Consider the following 19,021-nt stretch of genomic DNA (forward strand, 5'->3'; position numbering starts at 1 on the left):
CCTGCAGTCAATAAATCAATTTCACTTGGCTTTTTACAAACTTACTTTGCCATGGTGGGGGGGTGGAAACACAATGCACCTACTAAGAACTCTCAGAATACTGGTGTACTCTAGAGCATAGACTGGGAATATCTGAAACAGAGGACTCTGATCAGGTGGATTTATTCCAAGCATGTTGAATGGCTAAAGATATATCCAGAAAAAAGGAGGAGGAGGAGAAGAAAGAAGAGGGGGGTGGGGGGAGAGAAGGAGAAGGATGTTGGGGTGGGGGAGAAGCAGAAGCAGCAGCAACGTCAAATGCCTTGGGACATATGGCAGCATCCTGTGATCTCCTCTAAGTAAAATCTAAAACCACCTATGCTGTCCTATTTTCCAAGCAGACAGCCAGAAGATTCCTTACTTTTAAATAGCACACCATGGCTCTGTGATGTTTTTCTAGTCATCAACTTTATGTGGAAAATCACAGCTTCCAGAGTGAGCAGAAGTGCCCAGAGTTCAAAGCCTCAAGGAGGAGAAACAGAAGAGGAAAGACAAAGAAGAGGTCTCCTTGCCCACTATTATTTATCTTTATTGCTATCATATGTTCTGCATTGAGCATTGGCAGATCCAATTGGTACATTCCTTGTAGTGCTTTTGGAAAAAAGAAAAATTTCTGTCAGCTACGAAAAAAGCCTTTGACAGTCAATGGAAGTGCAAAAGAGACATGAACCTAAAAAATTCTCTCTCCTCTGAATTACCCTATTATATAACCAGAAAAGATTTTTGAAGTCTGACTTTCATTGATGCTGGTGAACTTAAGGGGTTCTGCTATCACATACCCTGCTTTCTTCCTTAACAAGGGACAGCAGGGAAAGTGAGAGAACTGGACAAGTCTAGGCAACACCAGGATCCTGAGCAAACTGGTTTGTGTACTGAGCATTTCAAGATGCACACATTGCCCTACTCACTTTATACATTTTTTTCTCCTGGTATGAATTTAATTATCTACATACATCCCAACTCAGTTTTCCTATGCCACATGGGAACACACACATACTTCATCTAGAGGTTATTTCAAAATATGTTTCAAATACTTTTTTCTATACTCCCGCTCAGAGCTTTTTAATCATGCCAAACAACAGCACAAGAATTTTTTTTTTTTTTAATCATCCTATTAAGATTCCAAGACACTTTTCCCAGATTTGGGAGCTACTCTCTTCCCTGACCCAGCTTTCTAGTCCTATTTCCAACCCTGACACCATCGCCCCAGATAATACTTTTGGCCCATCTGCATGTTAGCTGTCAGGCTCAGGCAAAAATTAGAAAAGTCATGGGCCCCTTGGAATATAACTAAAATAGACTTACTAACTTTTTCCAGAATGGAAACTCCAAATTTCATCTGCTATATTCTTGCCTGTAGGTTCCAGATTATTAAACAATTTGTTCTTCTTTATATCTCAATGCTTTTTCAGACACCATGTTACAGATGCTACCATGACGCCAACCTGACTCCCCAGGCAGACAACCTCACCACTGTACCCTGGAAACCCATCTTTCTAGAGTCCTGCCCCATTAGAGAAAGATACAAACAGGCTGGGAGTATGGACTGACCTACCAATGCCCATGTTCAGTGGAGAAGCGATATAGAAGCTAGACCTTCCACCTTTTGCACCCCATAGTGATCCTGTACCCATACTCCTAGAGGAGTATAAAATATCTTTCCTATTTTCCCAGAACAGGAAAGCTTCTAGTGGAGGGCATGGGATATGGAACTCTGGTGGTGTGGAATTGTACCACTCTTATCTTATGGTTTTGTCAATATTTTCTATTTTTTATTTTATTAATAAATAAAATTTTTAAATATTTCAGGACACCAAAACTAGGTACCTGAAGATAAACCCAAGAAATCAGGAGACTACTTATTTCTACTGAATGCAAACAAAACAAAACAAAAAGAAAAAAAAAAATACCCAAAATCCTGAAGTCTAAATTTAACCTGCCAACATGTAGAAAATGTAATAATTACCAAGATGAAAAAACTTAAGTGACAGGAAAGGTCTGGTCCTGCCCTTGTAGAGTTTGGGGGCTCGAAGTACAAAGTAAACAGTATCCCACTGAACCTAACACCTTCACAAGGTCCAGCATTATGAGCACAACTTGGAGTTAATAACCTGTGATGAGAAGAGGGAAAGAGAGAATGCCAACCCTCTGTTTGATGTCTAAACATACCCAGGAATTCTCATACTGGGATATCTTAACCTTAGAGACAAACACCAGTAATTGCCACAGAGTGAAAGGAATGTTGAACTATGGTGATGTCAGAACAGTCATGATGCGTTTTTGCTTTGAAAAATGTACCTTTTCTGACAACTTAATAATTAGTTAAAAAAAAAAAAACAGCAAGATTATTGGGTGGATTTGAAGTCTAGTAGTCTGGAAGAAGCCACAAGATCAAATCTAATATTTCATCATGTCAGTGTTGCCCAAAAAAAGATCAAAGGATGTATGCACTACGGAGGTCCACAAAATAACTGAAAGTGGTCCACAAATTATTAATTTCATTTTTTTTTAATTTCAAAGAGGATCTTAGTGATAGAAAAGAAATTGCAGACATGTGAGTGATGGAATTTAGGGAATCATAGGCATGGGTGCTATTCAGCATTCAAAGGCAGTCCTAGAAGAAGTTTCTTCAAACATTCTGAACTTGGGAAGACTGTAACAAATTAATCAAGAAGCTGGTCATGGACTTACCCACACAGGTTGGAAATATATCTTCATTGTTGATCTGGACCTCGATCCAATCCATAAGAAGGTTCATATACTGGGGAGCAGGCAGTGCAGTTGGCTTCTTGTACTTGAGGTCGTCCTGCCACCGATACTCATATTTGGGGCCTCCTGACATCACAGGGCAGGTCTGCTCGGTGCAGAACTCACAGATGGTGCCATAGATGAGGTTGATCCGATTAAAGAAGTCTACCACGTGCACAGCCACCCAGTCGTTCTGGTCCTCCCCACTGGGCAGCTGCACAGCTGCCTTCAGGTCCACACCTGAGTTGAGAGATGCTTGAGCCCGTTTATGGAGTTCAAACCTCTGAGTACCAGGTTCAAATTTCCTCTTGGGCCGGAAGGTCTTGTCCTTGTTAAACACCTGCTTTAAGGCGATAGACATGGTCTCCTCCTTCTCTTCCTTTCTTTTGCAAGAGGTAAAAAGGCACGTGGACGTTTTCAGAGAGAGGTCGCAACCCAACAGGGTTTTCCACTGCCAGCCCTCTGGCCCCAGTCTTGCAATGTACAGCTTTAAGTCAGTCTTAAGCAGCTCCTTCTACCTTCCTCTTGAACAAGTTCCAGGAAAACCTCATGTTCCTTTCTAAAGGCAGAAGAAAAAGGTTTCTTATTAGTGCCTGAACTGACAAAGGCTTAGATTCAATTTCTACCTTACTTCTGACTGTACCCACTTCTACCCAGGTATAAAGACACTTCTTCTTCTTCTAGCGTTTGCCCTTTTTCCCGTAGCCAGTCAACAGCGTCAGGTTGAAAGCTGTCAGGAGCTGCTTGTTGCTGGCTTTGAAAGTGACTGGGATCCATATGGATTCAGTCGGCTAGGAAGGATCGTCAGTTTCCCCAATGAATGGGTACTCACGGGATGCACCACGAGAAGGTCGATCCAATGCATAAAGACACTGAGGTTAATCCAAGCCCATGATTCAAGCCATGCAAATAATCAGAAAAAAAGATCACACAATCCTTTTGTTCTTGGCCTTAGTTAAAACTAGACTTCACTGTGTGCTTTTAGGCTCAAAGGACCTGTGTTTGGATGAGCAGTGAACCAGCCTCATGCCATAACTACTTTTTTTTAAACCATCTGCCTCGCTGACTTTATCAACTAAGCAGGTGTCACTATCCCAATCCTACTGGATGCAGTGGAATTGGAATAAAGGTGGTTATCTGAATAATCATAAATATCTCTCCTAGAAATCTGAAATCAGGACACAAACTTTGTTAGGTATTATATTTAAGAATTGAGGAGAACTGTCTGGTTGAGACCTATTTGGACCATGAAAAACATAGCTGCTTGTCAACAGAAAGAAGGGAGAAAAGAAGGACAAGAGGGGCCAGGTTGTAGCAGACCTGGTTAAGCACACACATTACAGTGCGCAAGGACCCAGGTTCAAGCCTCTGGTCCCCACCTGCAGGGGAAATGTTTCACAAGTGGTGAAGCAGGGCTGCAGCTGTCTCTCTGTATTTCTCTCTCCCTCTCTATCTCCTCCCTCCCTCAATTTCTCTCTGTCTCTAATAGATACTGATGTTTAAAAAAAAAGATTTTTGTTGTTGTTGTTATTATTGTTGGTGTTACTGATGTTAGCGTTGTTAGATAGGACAGAGAGAAATGGGGAAGAGGGTGAGAGAAAGATAGACATCTGCAAACCTGCTTCATTGCCTGTGAAGAGACTCTCCTGCAGGTGGGGAGCCGGGGGCTTGAACCAGGATCTTTTGCACTTTGCACCACGTCTGCTTAACCTGCTGAGCTACCGACAACTTCCCAAAAAGATTTAAAATAAAAAAAAAAAAAGGACAAGGAAGAGGACAATGAGGAGGAAGAAACCACTGACATACAGAGATTAGAATACAAGTGGCTACAGGAAGAGGAAAACAAGAATAGAGAGCAAGAATGAAAAAGGAAAAGTAGCTTCTTTAGTTCTCAGTAATCATACAGGAAGCCATCCTACTATGGAAAGAGAGAGGCAGACTGGGAGTATGGACCGACCAGTCAACGCCCATGTTCAGCGAGAAAGCAATTACAGAAGCCAGACCTTCTACCTTCTGCAACCCTCAACGACCCTGGGTCCATGCTCCCAGAGGGATAGAGAATGGGAAAGCTATCGGGGGAGGGGGTGGGATATGGAGATTGGGCGGTGGGAATTGTGTGGAGTTGTACCCCTCCTACCCTATGGTTTTGTTAATTAATCCTTTCTTTAATAAAAAAAAAAATTTAAAAAAAAAAAGAATTAAAAACCATCGAAGTGTCCATGAATAAAAATGATTAAATAAAAAAAAAAATCATACAGGAAGCCTAGCTGTGTTTTCAGCCCTTGCGACACATATGTTTTTCTTGATTCAGTCAAATAAGTTCCTTGTTCTATTTTGGATAATTTGAGAGGGTTTGGGTTCTTTACAACAGTCCCTAACTGTAGCAGTGCTTATCACTCCTACAATGTGTCATCCTTTACACCCATACAATCATACCCTAGATATCACTTTGAGGAAGAAAAGCCCAATAAAATTTTCTATAATGCAAAGGTTCTATATATTTGTTATACAATAATGCAGGGGGGAGGGATGTTGCCACTTCAAAATATGTCTAGTAAAGGATTTGCTTCATGAGAAGGTCTCTAAAGTGTGGATGAAGGATGCCTTTAAACAAAAGACAGTTACATATGTAAAGAAAGAGTTCTTGGGAGCCACGTGGTGGCTGCACATGGTTGAGCACACATGTTACAATGCATAAGGACCTGGTTTCAAGCTCCTGGTCCCAAGAGCAGGGGGAAAGCTTTGCAAGTGGTGAAGCAGGTCTGCAGGTATCTCTCTGTCTGTTTCCCTCTCGATTTCCCCCTTTCCTTTCGACTTCTGGTTGTCTCTATCCAATAAATAAAGATCATAAAAGCTTGAAAAAAAAAAAAAAGAGTTCTCTTTGCAAAGGTGTCTTTACACGCTGCACAGACGATGAAAACCCCTCACCTTTGACCCAAGAAGAAAATTGAATTAAAATTTATATCCCTTGCTTTTATCACGGCCCCTTATAACTGACTCCTAACATACCTATTAATGGACACACACACACACACACACACACACACACACACACACACACCTTTCTTCTTTCCAAGTTGCTATAACAGTGGGGGAAGCTCTGGTGGTATCATTCCCTGTACCTGTATGTTTTCTAGCTGAATGAAAAAGGGATCTAGAGTGAAGTCTCGCACATGAGGCCTAGGCTCAACTGAAATAAAACAAAAACAAAAACCTCTTCCCAAAGGCTTTGTCTGCCTAAAAAGAGAAAAGACTTAAGAAACGCCAAGGCCTTAGAAAGGAATTAAAGGGGTATTTCCAAATAAAAATATGAGTAATAAGTTGGATGATAGAAAAAGGTTGGTGCAAAGTTCCACCAAGCTTCTTTAAGAGACTAGAACAAAAACTACAATCATTTCACTGGAACTAGAAAACACCTAGAATTGCCAAAACCATCTTGAGGAAAAGAAAGAGAAATGGAGGCACCACACTCCCAGATCTCAAACTATATTATAAGGCCATCATCATCAAAACAGCCTGGTACTGGAACAAAAATAGGCACACAGACCAGTGGAACAGAACTGAAAGCCCAGAACTAAATCCCCACACCTATGGACATCTAATATTTGATAAGGGGGCCCAAAGTACTAAATGTAAGAAGGAGGCTCTCTTCAATAAATGGTGCTGGGAAAAACTGGGTTGAAACATGCTTAAGAATGAAACTGAACCACCTTATATCACCAGAAACAAAAATCAACTCCAGATGGACCAAGGACCTGGATGTTAGACCAGAAACTATCAAATACTTAGAGGAAAACACTGGTGGAACACTTTCCCATCTAAACCTCAAGGACATCTTTGATGAAACAAACCCAACTTCATGAAGACTAAAGCAGAAACAAACCAATGGGACTACATCAAATTGAAAAGCTTCTACACAGCCAAAGAAACTATCACACAAACAAAGAGACCCCTCACAGAATGGGAGAAGATCTTAACACGCCATACATCAGACAAGAGACTAATAACCAAAACATACAAAGAGCTCAGCAAACTTAGCACCAAAAAAGCAAATGACCCCATCCAAAAATGGGCAGAGGGTATGAATAGAACATTCACTTCAGAGGAGATCCAAAAGGCTAACAAACATATGAAAAATTGCTTCAGGTTGCTGATTGTCAGAAAAATGCAAATAAAGACAATATTGAGATACCACCTCACTTCTCTGAGAATGGCATACATCAAAAAGGACAGCAGCAACAAATGCTAGAGAGGCTGTGGGGACAGAGGAACCCTTCTGCACTGTTGGTGGGAATGTAAATTGGTACAGCCTCTGTGGACAGCAGTCTGGAGAACTCTCACAAGGCTACACATGGATCTTCCCTATAACCCAGAAATTCCTCTACCGGGGATATACCCCAAGGATTCCATAATGCCCAACCAAAAAGATGTGTGTACTCCTATGTTCATAGCAGCACAATTCATAATAGCTAAAACCTGGAAGCAACCCAGGTGCCCAACAACAGATGAGTGGCTGAGAAAGCTGTGGTATATATACACAATGGAATACTACGCAGCTATTAAGAACAATGAACTCACCTTCTCTGACCCATCTTGGATGGAGCTAGAAGGAATTATGTTAAGTGAGCTAAGTCAGAAAGATAAAGATATGTATGGGATGATCCCACTCATCAACAGAAGCTGAGAAAGAACAGAAAGGGAAACTAAAAGCAGGATTTGACTAAATCTGGAGTAGGGTACCAAAGTAAAAACCCTGGGGTGAGAATAAGTGTGGACATTCGGCTTCCCCGAGGCGGCAGGGGTGAGGGGTGGGATGGGACACAGTCTTCTGGTGGTAGGAATGGTGTTTATGTAACTCCTATTAATTTGTAGTCATATAAATCACTTTTTAATTAATATGAGAGGGGAAAAATTTATTGTATGTCTCAAACTTTTTAAAACACAGACTGAATCTTTTTAATACATAGGCTGAGTCTTTGATATGTTGACTCTCTCAAAAGCCTAGACCAGGGAGAACAGAAGCAACCGGTGGCACAGCTATATACAAGATGTTGGGTGCTATAAAGCAAATCCTAATAAAGGGACTTTTCAAAGTTAACCCAATTACCAAATAATGTGATGATAACAATTACTATCCATTGTCTTCTTGAACCCTAAGACAGCAGGAACCTCACATTTCCACTATATAGCCTATATTTCCCCTAGTCCTAGAACCTTAGGGTGGGTCGCACTTTCATGCATGCTTCTCTCAATTCATACCAAATAATATCGCATCCGCCAATCCCAACCTAATCAGTGCAAAGAGTGCCACCTCAGCCTGCTTACTTCAGACTGTCAGGAGACATCAGGTGTGGAATGACAACCCTTCAGCTTCATTACTCGGGTGAGACCTTTCCTTTCATAGCATTCTCTAATTCCATTCCAGGTGGTTCACTTCCTAACAAAGTCCCAAAACCTAGATATAGACCAGGTCCCATGAGATAGAGCATATGTTCACACATATCCATAAACTAGGGCAAAATATATATCTGAAAGCAAAAGTACACAATAGTCTGCAGTGAGTACCCCCCAGTATTTCATCTGCACTATTCCAACCTTTAGGTCCATAATTGTTCAACAATTTGTTTAGCTTTGTATGGTAACTCTCTTTTCAGCCACTAGGTTCCAGATATCAGCATGATGCCAACCAGACTTCCCTGGACAGACAACCCTACCAATGTGTCCTGGAGCTCAGCTTCCCCAGAGCCCCACCCAACTAGGGAAAGAGAGAGGTAGACTGGCAGTATGGATTGACCTAGTCAATGCCCAGGTTCAGTGGGGAAGCAATTACAGAAGCCAGTCCTTCCACTTTCTGCAACCCACAATGACCTTGGGTCCATACTCCCAGAGGGATAAGGAATGGGAAAGCTATCAGGGGAGGGGATGGGATGGGATATGGAGATCTGGTGGTGGGAATTCTGTGGAGTTGTACCCCTCCTATCCTTGGTTTTGTTAATGTCTCCTTTTTTAAATAAATAAAATATTTTTTAAAAAAAGAAAAGAAAAAGGATGGTGAAAGATTGTTTCCCGACCTCTACCCCCTTTATTTATTTATTTATTTATTTATTTATTTTTCTTTCAAAAAAAAAAAAGACAACAGCCTTTCTGTTTTGGAAATGCTTAATTGTCAGCAGTAAAGCGCTAGTAACCCAAACATGAAGCCTTCATGTTTCCAGTAAATAAGACTTGATTATTCCGCTGTTCAGATAATGAGGCTACCAGTGATTCCCACTGTTGTTACAGCAATCTCCTATCCCTCAACATCACTACTTCTACTGTTGCCCCATGGTCTGGAGAGTCTGCTTGCATGGAGGCCAGTGTGGAAACCTTCCTCTGTACCAGTGCCAATCTCTCAAGGAGAGCAGATGAGACAGAATAATCAAAGAAAATAGAAACAGGCTGGGGATATGGATTGACCTACCAACGTCCATGTCCAGCGGAGAAGTAATTACAGAAGCCAGACCTTCCAACCTTCTGCACCTCATAATTTTTTTCCATACTCCAAGAGGGATAAAGAATAGGGAAGTTTCCAGTGGAGGGAGTGGGACAGGACACGAAATTCTGGTGTTGGGAACTGAAATTATACCCATGTTATCCTACAATCTTGTTTAACATTATTAAATCACTAAGAAAAGAAAATTGTTACAACAACAAATAAAGAAAAGAAAATCCTCCTGTTAAAAGCCCTGCCTGCAGTGGCCACTACTTACAAATATTTAAATAAGAATTAAATCTTTGAGGTTTGATTTTTTTTTTTTTTTAGAAATACCTAGTGAATTTTAAGATTTCAGTCTCTTGAATGTGATAATTTAAACCTTTACTAGTGTCAGAGTCAATCTTTCTGGTCCAGTGACTACCTTAGGGTGAACATTTTCCTAAGGCTTATCTGAGGGAAAATTCATCTTTGGGGTTCAACCAAGTCCCCTTAAATATACTGCTCTTAGCTATCATTTGTTAAATTTTGTACAACAGAAATACACAATCAGTATTTTAAGCCTCACTATAGCCTTGCATGAAGAATTTTTTTTTTTTCAGAAGACATATTTGAAGAAAGGCAGGGGATGCAGGGAGGGTTGCTTTGCAAGCAGTGAGGCTGGTCTGCAGGTGTTTTTCTCTCCCCCTTTCTATCTTCACTCCTCTCTCAATTTCTCTCTGTCCCATCCAACAACAACAGAAGAAATGGCCGCCAGGAGCAGTAGATTCCTAGTTTAGGCACTGAACCCCAGCGATAACCCTGGAGGAAAAAAAAAGGCAGGGAAGAAAGACAGATCAAATCATCACTATGTCTTATGCAGCGTCAGGGATTGACCCCAGGGCCGCTTGCATTCATGGTATGCACTCCACTGAGTCACTTCCCTGGTCACACATGAAGGGTAGTTTTAATTATTTATCTAATTATTATTTATTTAGTAATGAGAGATAGAACCAGAGCATCAATCAGGCACATGCAATATCAGGGATCAAACTTGGGACTTCATGCTTGAGAGTCCAACATTTTATCTCCTATGTTACTTGCCAGATCACATGGTGGATGCTTTTATGATCAATGCATTATTTTTATAAATATTTATTATTTATTTTCACTGGGGAGATAGAAAGGCAGAATACTGTTAAGCTCTGACATATAGTGGCTTCAGGATTGAACCTGGAGTATCTGACATATATACGGATATATATACACAAAAAAACAAGGGCCAGGCAGTGGTGCATCTGGTTGAGTGCACATGTTACAATGCTCAAGGACCCGATTTAAAGGTCCTAGTCCCCCACCTGCAGGGGAAAACTTTGCAAGTGGTGAAGCAGGACTGTAGGTATCTCTCTTTCTCCCTCCCCCTATCTCCCCTTACCCTCTCAATTTCTGGCTGTCTCTATCTAATAAATAAAGATAATAAAAATTTAAAAACAAACAAAAAACATATATTTAAAATTGTGACCAGAAGAGGCTGGGCAGTAGCGCAGCGAGTTAAGCAAACTTGGCGCAAAGTGCAAGGACCTGCGTAAGGATCCCAGTTCGAGCCCCCCACTCCCCACCTGCAGGGGGGTCACTTCGTAAGTGGTGAAGCAGGTCTTCAGGTGTCTTTCTCTCCCCCTTGCCCCTGTCTTCCTCTCCTGTCTCCATTTCTCTCTGTCCTATTCAACAACGACAATAGCAATAACGACAATAATGATAACAAAGACAACAAAAGGGCAAAAATGGTTTCCAGGAGCAGTAGACTAGTGGTGCAGGCACCAAGCCCCAGAAATAACTCTGGAGGCAAAAAAAAAAAAAAAAAAAAAAAAAAACTGTGATCAGAGAAACAGCTCAACTGGTAGAGTATGGGGCTTCAGTCCTGAGACTCCTGGTTCCATTCTCAGCATGGCATGTATACTTGAATACTCTGCCTTCTTGCTCTCATCTTATGTGAAGCTCTCAAACACACAAAATACATAAATATTTTTATAAATTAAGGCTGCACTAGATGAAACAAGTTGGTAGAAAACACAAAATTAGTAGATGATGAGACTAACTTTTAAACACAGGCCTCTCTAACACTAAAATATATCTTTATTCTTATTAAAGATGTTTTAAAACCTTATGAACAGGATTATGTTTTCAAAAATTCTTTCTATGTATATTCCATAGCTCCTCGCAGAGAGCCTATAAAGGAAACTAGAACAGATGCTATAATTATCTCCACTTTACAGACAATGAAACAGAAAATGATCTTCTCCTAGTGTTTGTTGTAAACATGATAACCATTCTGACATGCTCAGACATAAGAATATATTTCTCTAAGAAACAGAAATGGAGATATCACACTCCCAGATCTCAAACTATATTATAAGGCCATCATAATCAAAGCAGCATGGTACTGGAACAAAAACAGATACACAGACCAGTGGAACAGAACTGAAAGTCCAGAAATAAACCTCCACACCTATGGACATCTAATCTTTGATAAGGGGGCCCAAAGTATTAAATGGAGGAAGGAGGGTCTCTTCAGTAAATGGTGCTAAGAAAACTGGTTGAAAACGTGCAGAAGAATGAAACTGAACCACTTTATCTCACCAGAAACAAAAGTCAACTCCAAATGGATCAAGAACCTGGGCGTTAGACAAGAAACTATCAAATACTTAGAGGAAAATATTAGTGGAACACTTTCCCATCTAAATCTCCAGGGCACCTTCAATGAAACAAACCCAAATGCAAGGAAGACTAAAACAAAAATAAACCAATGGGGCTACATCAAACTGAAAAGTTTCTGCAAAGCAAAAGAAACCATCACCCAAACAAAGAGACGTCTCACAGAATGGGAGAAGATCTTTATATGCCATACATCAGACAAAAGGCTAATAACCAAGATATATAAAGAGCAACAAAAAAGCAAATGACCCAATTCAAAAGTGGAGAGAGGATATGAACAGAATATTCACCAAAGAAGAGATACAAAAGGCCAATAAACATCTGAAAAATTGCTCCAGGTCACTGACTGTGAGAGAAATGCAAATAAAGACAACATTGAGATACCACCTCACCCTAGTGAGAGTGTCATTCATTAGAAATGACAATAACAAATGCTGGAGAGGTTGTGGGGACAAAGGAACCCTTCTGCACAGCTGATGGGAATGTAAATTGGTCAAAACCCTGTGGAGAGCAGTCTGGAGAAGCCTCACAAGGCTAGACATGGACCTTCCTTATAACCCAGTAATTCCTCTCCTAGGGATATATCCTAAGGACTCAATCATATCCATCCAAAAAGATATAATGTACACCTATGTTCACTGTAGCACAATTCATAACAGCCAACACCTGGAAACAACCCAAGTGCCCGACAACAGATGAATGGCTGAGAAAGTTGTGGTATATATACTCAATGGAATACTACTCAGCTATCAGAAACAATTAATCCACCTTCTTTGACCCATCTTGGATAGAGCTAGAAGGAATTACATTAAGTAAGATAAGCCACAAAGAGGAGTATAGGATGATCCCACTCATAAACAGAAGTTAAGAAGAACAGAAATTCGAAGGAGAATTTGACTGAGTTTGGAGTATTGCACCAAAGTAAAAAACTCTGGGGGCAGAAGGGAGGGTAGATTTTTTTCAACTCCACTGTAGGTGGGTGGGGTAAGGATAGAGACCTTTGGTGGCAGGAATGGTGTTAATATATTTTTCTATTAACTTATAGTCTCATAAATCACTATTTAATCATTATGAGAGGGGAAATATAGATTGAATGCCTCAAACTTTTTGATGAGCAGACCCCAGTTCTGAGTTTATATTCCTTCAGCCTAAGCACTTAAGGTTTCAAACTGGTAACCTAATTGAATTTTAACAGTGGGCTTAAATTGTTAATGCATTTCTAATAATAACTTTTTGAAGTATTAAATCATGGGGCCAGGTGGTGGGGCACCTGGTTGAGCACACATGTTACAGTGAGCAAGGACCAGGGTTCAAGCCCCCAGTCCCCACGTGTGGATGGGGAAAGCTTCACAAGTGGTGAAGCAGTGCTGCAGGTGTGTCTCTCTCCCCTTCTCTCTCTGTCTCCCCCTTCCTCTCAATTTCTGGCTGTCCCTATCAAATGAATAAAGATTAAAAAAATAATAAAAAGAAATATTAAACCACCTATAATCTCAGGTCATTATTAAATCACTAATAAAATAAAAATAAAAACCTAAAAAGAGTATCTTTTTCTGGTCAAAACTGTTAATCTAATATGAAGTTCTCTTGAGAAGAGACAATCAACACCCATGTTTAAGGACAATGGCAACTTAAAGAAAAAAATTTAAAAATTCACTTTATTAGAGAGACATGAGATGTGGGAGTGTTTTAGATTGAAGTTGAGGCCTTTGGGGTCTCAAGCATGCTAATTCTGTGCTCTAATGTTGAGCTATCTCCCTGCCTCCCCTTCCCTCCCCTCCCAGTCACCCCAAACCCTCCCCACCCCTCCAAGTGTCAGATATTATAATGAGGCAAGTACCTAAGACTTTTTAAATGAAAAGGGGAACAGAAAATCCTGCTAGTCTTCCGTCCAGCCAGACTCCAATGAGGATCCCTGCACATGATTTGTACTACATGTTTATTAGATTGTTGGAGCAGTGCTTCTGAAATGCTATGGGGGGGGGATGTCTTCTAAAATGCAGATTCTAACCCAGCAGGTCTAGATGGTAACTAAGAGTCTATATTTCTACTAAAAACCTCGGTGATACATGATCTAACTAAAAGAGCTTGTTAGAAAAGCAGATGTTCAGAACTTACCCCCAGACCTAGTACATTTAAGTTTACATTTTAACAAAATCTCAAAAACATCAACTCTGAGGAGCACAGGGCTGGAGGACTGCTTGACTGGCTGAGTACAAGAACAATTAAACAATCTGTTTGCTATTTTGTTTCATAAAGAGTGTGTGTGTGTGTGTGTGTGTGTGTGTGTGTGTGTAATTAGAATGAAGAGAGACTCATTGTTTTGACTATAACTGCTTTGACAGATGGTGGCAATGATGGGTCTTTTGATCTGGATTGATTTGGAAAGCACAGTGCCCAGACCTAAGTACCAGATGGAACATGGCTGCTACTGCAGCTACAGCTTCATTTAAAAAAGAAAAGAAAACTTTTTTGGCTAAATAAAATTAAATTGTAGCACTAGCATCAACAACCCAGTAGTTATCCTTTGTCTTTGTCCAGTCTCCAGAAAGAAAAGAACAATTCATAAGTTTAGCCCCTCTGCATAGGAATTGTATGGCAGGGGCCGGGTGGTGGTACACATGGTTGAGCGCACATGCTACAATGCGCAAGGACCCAGGTTCCAGCCCCAGGTCCCCACCTGCAAGGGGAAAGCTTTGCAAGTGGTGAAGCAGGACTGTAGGTGTCTCTGTCTCTCTTCCTCTCTTGTCTCCCCTTCTCCATTTCTAACTGTCTCTATCCAATAAATAAATATAGTAATTTTTTTAAAAAATTTTAAGGGAATTCTCTTATGAATAACTACTACAATAAACACCTGAAACCAATTTATCAATCAATAGATTTACTAAAGGCTCTTTTATATGTGAGATACAGAGACTGAGGTACTAGGACACAGACCTAATTAGAACTTGGTCCTTGTCTTTGAAAAGTCTTTTGAGAGAAATATTTTTGAGCAAAACCATTTTTAAGCAAATGGTTCTGAGGTTAGCTATGGCTTTTTCCTTCCCAAACTACAAAGTTAAATGCACCAACTTGGATAGAAATGTGATTTCTCCACAGTATTATTCAGGTTACGAGTGAAAAGGACAACAGTGTAAGCCTTATGGAAATAGAACGGAAATCCAAATAAACAGCATGAAATTGACAGAAGCTCCATGTGTTCTCCATATTTTCTGCTTAATAGATCAATTATAGCTATAAAACATGTGCACTACAAAAATATGCAAGAGAATTTGGTTGGGCTGTAATGGAATGTTGGCAAGGTAACTAAGCAATGCTGGCAAGAAAAGACCTTATTTTTCTTTCCCTACTGATGTCTTCTGCCTTGTTAGTTGAAAATTCAAAATTTATTGCCAAGGGTAAGGTAAAGATGAACCAACTCTTCTGGGTACACCTAAGAAACCAAACTCTAGCTGTGTCTGCTCTAAAGAGTTGGTGGTGGGGAGCCAGGAGGTAGCACAGTGGGTTAAGCCTACATGGCGCGAAGCACAAGGACCAGCTTAAGGATCCTGGTTCAAGCCCTTAGCTCCCCACATGGCGGGGGTGGAGGGGTCGCTTTGCAAGTGGTGATGCAGGTCTACAGGTGTCTATCTTTCTCTCTCCCTCTGTCTTCCTCTCCTCTCTTGATTTCTCTCAACAATAATAATAACAAGGGCAACAATGGGGAAAAATAGTCTCCAGGAGCAATGGATTCATAGTGCAGACACCAAGCCACAGCGATAACCCTGGAGGCAGGAAAAAAAAAAGGTGCTGAGGGGTGGAGAGACAGAGAAGGGCCAAAGCTGATGTTTGTAGGAGTAGAAGTTTAGTATTTGCAGGTCTGCAGGTCTCTCTCTCTCTCTCTCTCTCTCTCTCAGCCCTCCTTCCCCTCTCAATTTATCTCTATCCTAATACTAAAAAAAAAAAAAAAAGAGAGAGAGAAGAAGGGGGGAAAATTAGATAAAAAGGAAAAAATGTCCAGTGGGATAGTAGATTCATTGTGTAGGCACCGAGCCTCAGCCATAACACTGATAGCAAAAGAAAAAACATAATAGAGAAAAACATATTACTCTAAATTTTTATTAAGTAAATTTATATAAAATATAGGAGGGACCAGGTGGTGGCACACTTGGCTGAGCGACATGTTACAATGTGCAAGGTCCTCAGTTTGAGCCCCCATTCCCCACTGGCAAGGGAAAGCTTTGCAAATGGTGAGGCAGTACTGTAGGCTCTGTCTCTCTCCCTCTCTTCCTGCCCTCTCGATTTCTGGCTGTCTTTATCCAATAAATAAAGATAATTTTAAAATCAGTCTTAACTATATTTATATGTGTGTGTGTTTGTGTATTATATGTTTAGTTGACCCATTTAATATTTATTTAAAAAATCCTAATTAGTTGATTATTTTTTTATTGTAGTGTTTCATTGAGTGTATATACCCCATAACTTCTTTTTTGCCTCCAGGGTTATCACTGGGGCTCAGTGCCTGTACCATGAATCCAATGCTCCTGGAGGCCATTTTTTCATGTTTTGTTGCCCTTATTGCACTTGTTGTAGTTGTTATTATTGTTGTTGGACAGGACAGAGAGAAAACAAGAGAAGAGGGGAAGACAGAGAGGAGAAAAAGACAGACACCTGCAGACCTGCTTCACCACTTGCGAAGTGATCCCCTGCATGAGGGAACTTCTTTCTCTCTCTCTTTTTTAATATTTATGTATTTACTTATTCCCTTTTGTTGCCCTTATTGTTTTACTGTAGTAGTTATTATTGTTGTCGTCACTCTTGGATAGGACAGAGAGAAATGGAGGGGAGGGAAGACAGAGAGGGGGAGAGAAAGATAGACACCTGCAGACTTGCTTCACCCCTTGTGAAGCGACTCCCCTGCAGGTGGGGAGCCGAGAGATCGAACCGGGATCCTTATACCGGTCTTTGCCCTTTGCGCCAGCTGTGCTTGACCCGCTGCACTACAGCCCGACTCCCTTCTTTTTTTTTTTTTTAAGATGTATTTCTTATTGGATAGAGACAGAGAGAAATTGAGGGGAGGGATATAAAGAGAGAGAGACACCTGCAGCCCTGCTTCACTGCTCTTGAACCTTTCCCCCTGTAGGTGGGGAGCAAGGGCTTGAACCTGGGTCCTTGTGCACTATAATGTGAGCACTTAACCAGATGCACCACTGCCTGGCCCCTCATAACTTCTTTTTTAATATTTTATTTATTCATTCATTTGTTGAATAGAGACAGAGAAACTGTCTGATACAGAGAAGCTCAACTAAATGCACTACCACCTGCCCCCAATTAAGTTTCTTAAAGAAAACTATCAAAGTCAGTGATCACTTGCTATATTATGTACAGACCTTTCAACTACACAGGAAACAAAATTTTTCATTAAAAAAAAAGGCATGATTCAAGAATGTGACACTTAAGTTAGCTGGAAATAGGAGTGAAGGCTGGTGAAGAAATTGCATTCATATAGAATATAAAATTAAGGTTGGTCCAAAATGCTTCTTTACTGTTTAAAGCACAGGATGCATATCAGCAGGTATAATGTCACTTAGAATCTCTATCAGCTACTGAATTAAAGTCATTGTCAATTACCAGTTCCTGCTCTCTTTCTGAAACAAGTATTACAATTCTTTATATATTAAAAAAAGAAAAGTCTTGCTTGAAAAGAAAAGTGGTCTAATTCAAGGAAGTTAGTTTCTGTAACTGTTGACAAGCTTATTTACTCTTGGCTAGTCTACGTGAATTTGAGTCTTGGCATCTGGAAAAGTTTTTACCCTGGCACTTTGGGAATTTATTTATGAAACCTGGAATCATTTTCAGAGATCTTTGAAGGTGAGATAGAGAACAAAAAATGAGCTAGAGTAGTCTGGGAGGTGGCACAGTGGATAAAACATTGGTCTCTCAGGCATGAGGTCCTGAGTTCAATCCCCAGCAGCACTGTGTACCAGAGTGATGTCTAGTTCTTTCTCTCTCTCCTACCCCTTTCATTAATAAATAAAATATTTAAAGATAAATAAATAAATAATAAAATGGGCTAGAATACTGGAAATTTGAAAATATAGTCCTAATTTTCAAAAGGGTATTATTTTAAACCCAATGTGGAAAAGAGGAAAAGGCAAATTGAAACCAACCCCAGGACTGATTTAGAGATCATGTAATCCAGTAGCCAAGAGTACAGCATGTTCAGTCACTGTGAGAATTTAAAAGGCTATATGTAAAACGCTTGGAACATAGCAGATTTGGTTGCTGTTATTATCAGCAGTACTTTTGAACTAAATTCTGGGGCAATTTTTAACAGAGAGTCAGATTCCTAAGAGACCAAACAGCTTCAAATAATCTTAGAATTCTTAAAATTTTCAGGGCTGGAAAATGGCATACCTAGTTGAGCACAGACATTACCATGTACAGGTTGTACAGGCTGTACTCAAGTTCAAGCTCTATTTCCCCACCACAGGTATCTTCCTTTCTCCCTTTCAAACTCCCTGTCCTATCAAATTAATTTTTTCTTCAGCCTCATTAAATAAGCCTATCCTCAGGTATATTTATTTTGCTATTTGCCTTAATTTGCATAACAACCCTGCGATCTGGATATTATTACTACTATTATTATCTCCATCTTATTGATTTATTTTTTTTAATTATATTCAGGAGAGATACAGAGAAAAATTGAAAAGGAAAGTGGAGGTAGAGAGGAAGAAAGAAAGACACCTGCAGCACTCTTTCACCATTTGTGAAACTTCCACCCTGCAGTTAGGGATTGGGGGCTTGAAGCTGGGTCCTTGTGCATGGTAACATGCTCACTCTTCCCAGTGCACCACCACCTGGCCCTCATTGTCTCCATTTTACACTTACAGACACTGAGGCATGACAACATTAAAATGACATTGATATGTGAGTCAGCTTCTAAGTAAGTAAGCAGATTCTTTTTTTTTTTTAATTTCTTTATTGGGGAATTAATGTTTAACATTTGACAGTAAATACAATAGTTCGTACATGCATAACATTTCCCAGCAGTAAGCTGATTCTTAGCCGCAGCTAAAATGCCTCTTTAGACTG

The 19,021-nt window shown here is 40.3% G+C and overlaps 1 protein-coding gene across 2 annotated transcripts in view; it reads right to left on the reverse strand.

Annotated features, from left to right (window-relative positions):
- Window positions 1-19,021, reverse strand: part of MOB3B (MOB kinase activator 3B) — a 245,470-nt gene that overhangs the window by 136,969 nt on the left and 89,480 nt on the right. For both annotated transcript variants that reach the window (XM_060199670.1, XM_060199669.1), the window contains exon 2: window positions 2,731-3,346. In XM_060199670.1, coding sequence (XP_060055653.1) covers window positions 2,731-3,148 — 418 coding nt within the window. In that variant the 5' untranslated portion in view covers window positions 3,149-3,346. The remainder of the gene's footprint in view (window positions 1-2,730; window positions 3,347-19,021) is intronic.

This window comes from Erinaceus europaeus, chromosome 10 (genome assembly GCF_950295315.1).
Source record: "Erinaceus europaeus chromosome 10, mEriEur2.1, whole genome shotgun sequence".
Lineage (NCBI taxonomy): Eukaryota > Metazoa > Chordata > Mammalia > Eulipotyphla > Erinaceidae > Erinaceus > Erinaceus europaeus.